The sequence below is a fragment of the Pangasianodon hypophthalmus genome, chromosome 27, assembly GCF_027358585.1.
Source record: "Pangasianodon hypophthalmus isolate fPanHyp1 chromosome 27, fPanHyp1.pri, whole genome shotgun sequence".
NCBI classification, from domain to species: domain Eukaryota; kingdom Metazoa; phylum Chordata; class Actinopteri; order Siluriformes; family Pangasiidae; genus Pangasianodon; species Pangasianodon hypophthalmus.
This window is the reverse complement of record NC_069736.1, coordinates 5187388-5199468: the sequence shown is the minus strand read 5'-3', so window position 1 is coordinate 5199468 and position 12081 is coordinate 5187388. Positions and strand designations below refer to the sequence as shown.

General features: G+C 37.6%; 2 protein-coding genes across 7 annotated transcripts; one reads left to right on the top strand and one right to left on the bottom strand.

Moving 5' to 3' along the window:
* Window positions 1-1836: 1836 nt before the first annotated feature.
* LOC113531542 (zinc finger protein 436) lies at window positions 1837-10382 on the top strand. 6 transcript variants are annotated; one of them, XR_003403260.3, is made up of 5 exons: window positions 1837-1959; window positions 2218-2438; window positions 4114-6936; window positions 7602-7663; window positions 10242-10382. XR_003403260.3 is itself a non-coding variant. In XM_026922329.3 (3 exons), the coding sequence occupies exons 2-3, from the start codon at window positions 2240-2242 to the stop codon at window positions 5607-5609; spliced, it is 1695 nt and encodes a 564-aa protein (XP_026778130.2). In that variant the 5' UTR covers window positions 1837-1959; window positions 2218-2239; the 3' UTR covers window positions 5610-7580. The 6 variants fall into 6 exon arrangements, 1 of the variants encoding a protein (XP_026778130.2); XR_003403263.3 differs by lacking the exon at window positions 7602-7663 and having other exon boundaries at window positions 4114-6384; window positions 10242-10366; XR_008301107.1 differs by lacking the exon at window positions 7602-7663 and having other exon boundaries at window positions 10242-10362.
* Window positions 10248-11213, bottom strand: LOC113531544 (G-protein coupled receptor 4). Its single transcript, XM_026922332.3, has one exon. The coding sequence runs from the start codon at window positions 11175-11177 to the stop codon at window positions 10248-10250; it is 930 nt and encodes a 309-aa protein (XP_026778133.1). The 5' UTR covers window positions 11178-11213.
* Window positions 11214-12081: the final 868 nt, after the last annotated feature.

Here is a 12081-nt window from a genome sequence, read left to right as displayed (position 1 = left end):
ACATCCGAAACCAGAATCAGAATAAGCCGACTACATGGCTATGCGGTTCATTACGGTAGTATGCGGGTTGGGACACGCCCTCATTGGCGCACCTATTAAAGTCGCGAAGCAACCTGCAACCTGAAGCCACGCCCACGCTGAATTACACTAATTGCTGTCGCTAGAGGGAGGCACGTGACTGATTCACTGGTTATGGCGGCGCAGTTTTAACCTTTACAATGAGCGTAATTTCTATTTTATTAATTATTTAATTAATTTTTTTTTGCAATGTAGACAATACAATTTAAGATTTGTTAACCTTTGTGAGACAAATGAAACAGCCAAATGAACAGCCACTCACATCGCATTTAATTAATGAAAACTAGATCAAAATGAAATGATGCTACCTTCAAGTGCTCCTCCGATTTTAATGTTTTCCACAAAATCTTTGTGTTTAAGTGCACAGATAAACTTTTTTTGGTGTCTTCTTAACATGTTATGTGAAAATGTACATTACACAAACAGCTGTTACACATGTACCTAAGTTTAGTGGACTCAATTTTTCAACTGGCATTTTAGGCAAATATTTATTCATCATATTTATTCATTTGAGCAATTTTGGTATGAGATTAAAATTTTATAGTAGACTATAAAATATAAACATACTTCACTGGAGACTTAGTTGCCTTTTTATTAATCTTAATCTACATTTAATATACGTTACTATATAATATTTATTTTAATATCTAAGTATTAGAACAACTCTGATGAGAGTAACCGATAGTGTTTGCCTCATTCAAAAAGAATAATAATAAAAAATTGGCACCCTGTGACCCCAGTTTTAGAACAACATTATAATGCCCACCTTATCCTATATATTATCTAATGTGTTAATTACGTTGTACTTTTGTGTGAGATTCTAAATTCACCAAAAAGGCAAAGATTTACTAAAACAGCAGATGGAATCAACTTGACTTTATTTATGTAGGAATTTTTAAACAAAAACAAATCAGCACCAAGTGCTCAAGTGGTCAATGGGTCAATTAGGCTTATATCTATAATACTTAAAAAATTGACGTGGCAACTATGATACTATGATAATAGTAGTTCATAGTGCTTGTCTCATTCATAAAAGAACATATAAAATTGCACCACACTTCGATACCCATGGGTATAGAGTGAACGTACACCTTATCCTATGTGTTTACCTAATGTATTAATTCAGGTTGTATTTTTTATCTAATGTATTAATTCAGCTTGTATTTTTATCTAATGTGTTCATTATGCTGTTTTTTTCTTTTGCCTGATGCAATAATTATGTTGTATGTTTCTTGTTTTATCTAATCTATTTATCTAATCGATCTATCTAATCTATTAATTTAAGTTTAGTTAGTTTTTTTGTTTTGTTTTGTTGTTGTTGTTGTTGTTGTTGTTGTTGTTGTTGTTTTTGCTTAATGTATTCATTAGTTTGTATTTTTTTCTCTTGCCTATTGGAATAATTAAGTTGTATGTTTCTTATTTTATCTAATGTATTAATTTAAGTTTAGATTTTTTATCTAATGTATTAATTAGGTTGGGGTTTTTTTTGTTGTTGTTGTTTGTTTTTTTTTTTTTTTTTTTTTTTTTTTTTTTACCTAATGTATTAATTGAGGTTGTTTTTTGTTGTTGTTGTTGTTTTTGCTTAATGTATTCATTTAGGTTGAATTTTTTTCTCTTGCCTATTGGAATAATTAAGTTGTATGTTTCTTGTTTTATCTAATGTATTAATTTAGGTTTGGGTTTATTGTGTGTGACATTATAAAGTCATCAGTGTGACAGTTATTGTGATTAAGGAGAAACACAGTGCAGTAAGTCCTCCGCGCCGCAGGGGGCGTCAGTGTGAGTGGAGCTCGTTTATATAGCCGACAACCACAGAACTAGTCAGGCTTCAGAGACGCCTGCAGTTTATCAGATTTGTTCCCCTTTATTCCACAAGCTAAGGTAAAAGGAAAATAATCCAAACAGTTACAGTATTTATGTCCGAAACTTTGCCAAGTTTAACGTTAGATTGTTGTTGCGGTTTTTGCACAGCCGTCTTTCTTTCTGCGTCACCGAGCCGCAAACGTTTAGCTTAGCCAGCTAGCCAGTGAGACCAGAGAGCACTGGAAGTGTGTGTGTGTGTGTGTGTGTGTGTGTGTGTGTGTGTGTGTGTTTAGGAGTCGTACATAACATAACGGTTTATCTTTTCCGTTTGTTTAGGACTTTTGTTTAAGTTGCAACAATGAACTCGAAGAACCTGAAGGCTTTCCTGGAGTCCTCTCTGAACGAGATCTTCAAGGCGACTGTGGGTAACATCCTGGACTCTGTAGATCAGACTCTGGCTGAGTATCAGGGACAAATTCGGCGGATTACATCTGAAAATGAGACTCTGAGAGAAAAACTGCGTGCTCAAGAGGCTATTACATGCCAGGTCAAAACAGGTATGTGAAATGCTTCACAAGAGTAAGTAGTTAAATATGCCTAAAACAAACAAACAAACAAACAAACAAACAATGCACAGGAAAAAAAGTATTTATTGCCTTTACATGTAACATTCACTCATAAAAAAAGATAAGATAAGTATGGAATGAAACACAACATTAAATGTAACTATAAATCGATAAAAAGCATGACAAGTAGATCATAGTTCATAATAAATAAAAAGCAAGACCTGCTCTTGGATAATAATTAACTGCAAGGTGGTAAAAGCCAGATGTGAACCCCTGTTGTTGATTATTTTCCAGTAACAGGATGTCCTCAAGTGGTTTATTCCTCTTTTACCACAGTAACTTCCCAGTGGTTAAATTTTTTATTATTATTTATTAATGACCCACATGTCATGTTTTTTGTCCATTTATATTTAACATTTAATGTTGTGGGATTGGCTCCTGTAATCACTTGCGTTATATCAGCTATGTTATAGCACTCTTTCCCTCACCAGTCTCTTTTTTCATGCTTTTAAAATGAATAAGACAAAAAAAGATACAGAATTCAGAAAGTCCTCTGTCCTGAAAAATCTTGTGTTGGAAAACTTATGAGCTGTTACAAAGCACTGACACTGGAGACTCCTTCCATAAATGTTAAACAAACATCTCCTTAGAGAATGCTTCATATGAATGATTATATGAATGATCATATGGTTTTGTTAAACAAACAACAAACATCTATTTATTATTAGTCTTAGATTATATCAGTGCATATGGAAATGTGCAAACAAACAGTCACTTACTTAAAAACTTATCTGTGGCCGGGAGACAAGGGAGCAAAATTGGCCGTGCTCTCTGGGTGGGAAGGATGGCGTACTTTCTCTCCTCTGTCAATCTCTAGCCAATCGTGGACGTCTGTGAGCTCATGTATGCGGAAGAGGGCAGATAGCGGCTTCCTCCAGGTGTGTAACTCTGCCCTGTGATGCAGCATAAGCAGCAGTTCGAAAAGATGTGGCTGGCTGGCTTCACATGTCTCAGAGACAGCACGTGTTAGTCTTCACCCTCCCCGGGTGGTAGCTGTCATGTGATGGGGAGAGATGGTTGGGAAGAAATTGCAATGCAGTTTCTGTTCAAAGTACTCTTTTGAATTAGTTTTTACTTTGTACAGTGTACTTGGTACACTCAAGCTGCTAGGTGGCAGCATAGATCTCAGTAAAAAAGGGTCATCAGCATTAGACGTTCCACTGGCCACAATCTTCCAAATCTTGAAGGCTGCAATTTGATTGACTGTTTGCACTTCCACATATGCAAACTTCTATGCACCGGTTTCCAACAGGAGAACAGATCTTTGAACACCATGACACAGTGAGTTTTTCCAATGAACAATATATTCACTGAGCTAGGAAAAGAAACATTTGCATCATCTTGTCATTAAGTTATTATAGAGTTTTACTTAATAGTTGTGTTAATAGCCAGTAAAAAAGATAATCACATTATTTGTTAGAAAGCTATGGTAAAAGATTGTGATTGGTCATTCTCACTTTCAGTCAGGTAACCTCTTCCTGTAATGGAAGTAAAGTAATGGTTTTTCACCACATTCATTGACATGAGATTAAGTTCTCTAGCGATAGCTTGCAAGACTACTGACATGTCAACTGTTTCAAACTCAGTTTTTTTTTTTGCTTTGCAGTGCATGATGATCTTGTTGTTGCTGATGGGGACTTGAGACCGACTTTTCATCATCATCCAACTTTACCTGGACATAAGGGTCCAGGGAAAGCCTCTCAGAAACAGAGGGAAGATTGGAGAAAGAGAGCAGGAAGCTCGAGGCTTGCATTACTGAAACCAAGCCCCCTTCCAACCAACAGCGAAACACATCAGTTAGATGAAGAAGTGCCAAGTACCACAGTACCTTACGTAAAGATTGACCCAGACTTTGAAGATGACAGCAGCCTGTTAAAGCATCAATCCCCTGTTAACCTTACAACTAAGATCATTAAAGTAGAAGGGTCTGAGGAGAATTTTTCAGAATGTTACATTGGGTCTCCAGCAGACCACTCCAGAGCCAGCGATGACGAGATTCAAGTAACCATGGTGTCTAATAAGCATATGAGCAGTACTATGAGTGAAGATGAAGCCAGCGATATGGGGCACCATGAATCAGAGAAGTCATCACACAGCGTATCTGAGGAAGATATTGAAGATCCAACTGACGACACTGTTCTTGGTGTCTGTTTTGATGGTGATGTTGGATTGGCTTTAGAACCAGACAAGGGATTTATAGAAATTTTTCAATCGACGGAATCACCAAACTCGAAAGAGCCGAAAGACAGCAAAACCTTCCACTGCGCACTTTGCGAGAAGAGCTTCAGTCGCATGGCATCACTTAACATACACATGAGGACTCATAGCTCGGAAAGAGCTCACGTCTGCAGCTACTGTGGAAAGGGTTTTAGCAGAGCTGACCTTCTGAAGAACCATCAACGCACCCATACGGGCGAGAGACCATATTCCTGTAACCTGTGCGGAAAGAGTTATGGTCATCAGGGCCAGCTCCGGATCCACAAACGAACCCACACGGGTGAGAAACCCTACGCCTGCCCCCATTGCGCTAAGCGCTTTACTGAACACAACCAGCTCAAAGTGCACCTCCGGACGCACACGGGCGAGCGACCATACTCGTGCAGCGTCTGCGCTAAGACCTTCGCCAGCGCTGGCAACCTGAGGATCCATCTGCGGATTCATAGTGGAGAAAAACCTCATTGTTGTAGCCAGTGCGGGAAGAGGTTCAACAGCCAAGGCGACCTTAAAACACATCTGCGTGTGCACACAGGCGAGCGCCCGTACCACTGCGATCTCTGCGAAAAGACATTCAGCCAGGCCGGCCATCTGAGCATCCACATGCGCATGCACACGGGTGAGAGGCCGTACGAATGCGGAATATGTGGACGCACCTTCACTGTGGCTAGCAGCCTCAAGCTCCATCAGCTCACCCACACTGGAGAGAAGCTGCACACCTGTGTACGCTGTGAGAAAAGCTTCAGCAGGGCCAGCCATCTGAAAAGACACGAGCAGCTCCACGCCAAAGAAGAAACCGTACTGATGGGTGCTGATCAGTCGTTGTCGATGGAAGACCAAAAGCTTCATGGTGGAGATGAAGTACAAAATTTGGAAGGGATGGAGTGAATGAAGACTCCATCCTCACACACAGTGGCCACTTTAAACCTTTATTTTTAAGGGTGTACTTGTTAACTGTTGGGCAAACCTTCCATTTAGGCCACTTTGTATTATCACTTTATCAACGCCCCCACTACCCCATCCACTAATCCAATGGAAGGGGATCGCAGATGGGCAAATGTTATTTAGATGGTCGTCCATTCTCAGTACAGCAGTGACACTGACATGGTAGTGTGTGGTACTGCAGATTGTATCAGGCACATCAGGAAAGTGCTATCTACCATCTTCCTCATACACAAGCTCGCAGACCTGCGTGATTTGCTAGTGTCTGTACTATTCCATCCCTCCCACCCAGAGAGCACGGACAATTTTACTCCCTTGGCTCTCGGCCATGGATAGCTGTGGCATCATCGGCATTCCAACTCACGATCCCCTGAGAGCTTTTAGAGGTTTTAAAGACTTACCGGTTACTTTATTGCACAAGCCTATCTTGTTGATTCATCTTGTAGGTGTATAGCTGGAGACCAAAGCTCATGTTTTATCTGAGCGTAACACTGCTGTTGGCTGGACATTTTTGGTTCAGAAAAAGTCTACCAACTTGGTAAAGAATGAGGGAGCAGGGAGAAACACTTCTGTATCTGATACATTCATGTCCGAGCACTGGTCACTGTGCTGAAAATGATCCAGCACCCAAATAGACTTATGTTGCTCGCTTTCAGCGATGGGCAGGTGTGGAAGGCTTGACTGCAGTCACTAATCGTACACCTACAAAGTGACCTATATGGTAGGTCTACATGCTACAATAGCCAGTGAGTGCAGGTAGCTGTACCCAATGAATTGGCACCATGTGTGATATACATACATTTCATTTTGCTTTACAACCCTTTATTGCACAGTCAAGAAAAAAAAATCTATTTAAAAAAAAAATCCAAATATTTGTTTGCCAAGCATGACAGTTTGAGTAATGAGGCTTAATTTACCTAAAAGTTATTATGGTGGACATATGGAAGAAAGTTAGAATTAAAATAGTGGTTTGCATAGTTTTCAGGTTAAAGTAAATGACATATAATAGAAATTGCCTGATCCATGCACCTTACATTTCTTCTCCTCTAGTCATTAAGGTTCCTCTGGGTTCTTCGGTTTTCTTCCACCTCCAAAAAAATGAAAAACCTTCCTGTAGGTGAATTGGATACACTAAATTGCCTCTAGGTGTGATTAAGTGTATGAGTGTGTGCATGGTGTTCTGAGGTGGACTGGTGCCCCCTCCATGCTGAGTGTTCCTGGTGTAAGCTCCAGATCCACTACGAACCTGACCAAGATGAAGCGGTTACTGAAGGTCAGTGAATGAATGGTCATTGAGATGGGACATAACCAAAGATGGGTTAAATTACCATTCAGTAGGGTTTGATCATAAATCTTGACACTCCCTAAAATTAATTATTAGCTCATATAAATTGAATGCAGGAGGCTTATAAGAGATCACCATTTGGATTAAGTACTGCTTTAATCGGTTTCCTGCAATGGCTTTAAAAAGAAAAACTATTTAATAAACTGGAAGTGGTATCAAATACATTTACATATACATGTGGCAGGCTGGGAAAACCCTTCGTGTGGTGAAATCTTGACACTTTCTACTATATATATATATATATATATATATATATATATAATATATAATATAATTAGTTCTAAAGTCTATAGGCTTTTCTGAACTTAAATGTTTCTCTTTTGCAAATATCTCAGTCACAAGTAAAGTTTAAATGTCAGATCACCTGCAAAAGTGAAAAGGGAGAAAAGCATGTTTAAAGATTGCATTCCAACTGCGGCGCAGGAACATCGCGGACATTTCGACAGCTGGTATCTGATTACAAACAGAATTGATAAAGGTTATCTCCCTATCGCTACAGCATGTAACTGTCCAACAACATCATCAAACCTGATTTTTCAGCCTTTTTTTTTTTTTTTTTTTTTTTTTTTTTTTTTTTGGCTGTTTGCAAGCAGTCTACCACAGTGACATCCAATGGGGTTTCCCAAACCACCACACATACTGGCCAATTAGAACCGTAAGTACAGTGAATATAATGAAAATGGTATCATGAAAATGTTGTTTAATAATACAATGTAGAATATGAGGTACTTTCTCATTATTCCTTTTTATTTCTGATGTTTTCGAGATGGAAAATTTGTCTGATATTTGTCTCCCCTTTCATTGGGACTTTAAATTGATCCTTGATTCCCTGCTGAGGCCCTGATCCCGGCACCTTCTTCTCACTGGAAACTGAATTCCTTGTTTTGAATGGAATCTATTTGCTTTCTAAGGACTCACCTAAGCAGTGTTATGCTATCATTAACTGTCATTAATCTTAATAGAAGGACTAGTGGTTTTTCAAATGGTGACTAATTGTAATGTACTGATCAAAGATGCTGAATTTATTTTTGTTCGTGTATCTTAATGACTGTGTGATTTTTATATTAGCCAACACTTTTTTTTTTCGATGTTTGCGTACGCCAGGACTAGTGATTTCCGTTCAGGTCGACTGATTTCTCCACACTTTTAAGAGTGCAAATGTATGAAACATTGCATATATTTCCATAGATATGTTTTTTCTTTCTTTTTTTTTTTTTTCTTTTTTTTTTTGTGTTTTAATTCTGTCACATCTTTTATGCATTTTAGGGCATGCATTATTGAGTATTTTCCTCACCGTTCCTGTTCGTGCTCCTTCTCTATCAGTCTGCGTAAAGGAACCATGTAAACTAAATTACAGTCTTGAGCTAAACTGATTTTCAAAATCCATACTTGTGAAAATGACTGTAGACTTGCTAATGGTATTGACAAGCTTAGCTTTGTGACCAAACACAGTGCAGTAACAATTTAAAGTGCACACATTATACTGTGCTTTTAACTGCAAATTCCCCTTGACAAGAAAGGTTAGATGGTAATGTTAACTAAAAGTATGTACACATTATAATGATTAATATTGTTTACTTAGTGGAAATGTAGTGGAAATGAAGCCATTCTTGCAATTGTCATTCCGTCATAATAAATGAAATGAAAAATCAAATGTTTTTTTGCTCATCACTGAACGTGTGCTTAATTAATAACATTTATATTACCAGAATTGTTTTTAATGTATGTGTATGTATTTCTAGACTGCGACTGGTGGAGCAATCAAACCATTATGTTTTAGCTAGAAGTGAAAGTATAGACTAAAATTAAGTAAGAACAAAAAAGTTTTCTCAAGAAATACATTATTTCCAGTGATTTCAAAGCGACTAGCGATAGCATGATGAATTGTCAAATCTGAGATGTGGATATCGAGATTTTTTTTTTTTTTTTAATAAATATGGTTTGTAGAAGCTGAGATAATGTTAAACATAGTCTTTAAAATTGTTAATTTTTACAGATAATTTTTTTCTCCTTTATAGTCTTATATATATTTTATATGTAACATTGTGTGTATGTATATATATATATATATATATATATATATATATATATATATATATATATATATATATATATATATATATATATATATATATATTTTATTTTTATTTATTTATTTTTTTTTTATTTAAATGTATTTTTGTAGACCTTGATCATTTTTTAATGCAGCACTACTGTTTTGCAGGCAGTCTGTGAGCAAACCTATGTATCATAATACATCATAATGTTTTGAGCAAACCTATGTATAATGTATCATAGAATTGCCCTCAAGAATCATATGATATTTTTGGTTATATCACCCATCCCTACAAAAAGTCCTTTAGTAAGTTTTTTTCACCTAAACATGGTTTGACTGACAGAAATCAAACTATTTTTGTTGGTGCCACACAGAACTAAAAAACTTCCACCATAAATATTACTATGTAGAATTTTTGTGGTATAAAAAGTTATTCAGTCTGTTATGGCAGCAACAAAAAAACAGTTCATGAATAATGGACCAAAAGGTTCTTTCAGAAACTAAAAATGGACCTTTATTTTTACATGAATAATAGCGATTCATTTCTTTTCACATGTGATTTTTACACATGATTCATTTACTTACACATGATTTTTGCAACTGATTCATTTCTTTTCACATGTGATTTAAAAATGTGATTTATTTACTTTCATGTCAGATTTTTTTTTTTCACGATTTGTTCATTTTTCCATGTGATTTTTTTCACGACTGATTTTTCATGTGGTTTTTACATAAATTTTCACATGCGATTTTTTTATTTTTATTTTTTTTCCGTGATTCATTTTCATTTTTTTTTTTCCATGAATGATTTTGTTTAAACAGGTTCATTTTACTCTTGTTTAGTTTGTCTGAATTCAGAAATGCACTTTCAGATGTGACTTTTACTCATAACTCATTTATTTTCACATTTTTACACATATTTTAGCTTACATAAATAATTCTTTTTCCCATATGATAGCATTATTTACATGTCACATGTTTACACAAGTTCAATGAGTCCATTTTTTTGTGATACACATGTTAATGTATGTTTTTTTTCTATTATTTTTCACATGTGATCAAGTAGTATTTACATGATGAGTTCACATGTTCAGTTTGAAAGTTTTTTTGTTTCAAATAAGAAAAACCTTTTGATCATATGTAAAATGTGATTTTTTTTTTTTGTTTTCTCCTTAAGGGCCATCTACCCATTAGTGGTGTGCACCGTGGACGACTCGGTTGTATTTGCAGTCTCAGTGTCTTTAGTGTTGCAGCACTCACAGCACCATGCTGGACATTGCGGTTTCTTATTGGACAGGTACAGGACGGGCTGAATGCTGCTGCTGATGTCCATGAAACCGAAAGCTATGTAATGGATATAACATTTAAACACATCGGGAGCGAAATAGGACTGAAATGGGAAGAGAGCTACGGGAGGGAAGTAATTAAAGACTATGATGGCTAAAATGATGAGCACCATCTTAAAAGCTCTTTTCTTGACCGGATGCATGTCGTCCCTGCCTGGACCTGACTGGCTCAGCGCCAACAGGATGGAGATGTTGCAGAAGAGCATGAACGCAAACGTGGCCAGGATCATGACTGTGAACACTTTCTCGAATTTGGGGATGGTGCCCACGCACTTCAATGCGGCATACACCAGCGTAATGAACCACACGACGCCGGCGCACACGGGACGATGTCTCCGGTCCTTCAGGTTGGAGAAGATGATGGGATGGCGCACAGCCATGTAGCGGTCCATGCAGATGCACGCCAGGAAGAGCGGCGACGAGTCTTTGATGCCGTAGAAGAAGCGCAGCACGTACCAGGTGCTGCTGGCGGTCAGGTACAGCAGGTTGACCAGCTCAAGCGGCGGGATCAGGCAGAAGAAGGTGTCCAGCACAGCCAGGTGCCAGATGAAGATGTCCGACGTCGACGAGTCGCTCCGGTTGCGGTGGATCAGCCACAGAACCATGAGGTTGGCCGGGATCCCCATGAACATGTTAATAAACTGCATGCCCAGGTAGAAGAGGATGATCTCGGGTTTGTGGCTGCACAACTCGTACACCGTCTTTTCAACCACGGAGACATTTCCGTTAAGAACCAGGGGGTTACTGGTGTCATTAACCATCTCCATCACTCAGAAACTGGTGCTGATGTGTACTCCAAACAAGAAGACTGAAATGAAAGATATACATATGTATGACAAACGCACATAAAATGTTATTGCATGGGGATTGTGCAGCTTTTGTAGGTCACTGTCCAGGTTATGAGACAATGCTGAGTCTGAAATTTAAAGTATTTCCTGAAATAGAACAATAGCGAGTCACATTCTTCTCTAACTTTCTTTCTAACTCTCTTTTTGCTAAATTAACTTTGGATTTCATTAACCACCTCTGACTTTTTATGTATATGAACATGGAATAATCATACTCCTATATACTATATGGCATATATACTCTCACTCATTCACTTTCAGTAAGTACTTTATCCTGGTCAGGGTCACGGTGGATCCGGAGCCTATCCCAGAAGCACCGGGCGTGAGGCAGGAATACACCCTGGATGCAATGTCAGTCTATTGCAGGACACCATACACACCCTTGATGGATGGTACAACCGCAGTGACAAGGAAAGGTACAGAGTGTGTAGAATACACTCAGAAAAAAGGGTACTAAACTGTACTTCATCTTGGCGCTGGTGTGGTGCTCTCAATTGTGCATCTTTTGAACTGTTAGTCTGTGTCTTTAACATAGAAAGGTGCATGAAGTGTATCTTTAAGGTTTTACTCAAAAAAAAAAAAAAACTAATTACTTAAAAAAAAAATCTTTCTTTTTCTTCCTACTAAATTATCTTTACTTCATTAAGAAATCTCTGCCTTTTTAGATAGCTGCAACAAATGGAATAATCATACTCATATATAGTATGTAGCATATACAATAAAATAATATTGCATTTGGGTCATGCAGCTCCTAAGTCACTGTCCAGTTTATGAGAAAGTTTTGTCTACATAACATGTAATGTAACATAATTTTCTGAAGTTT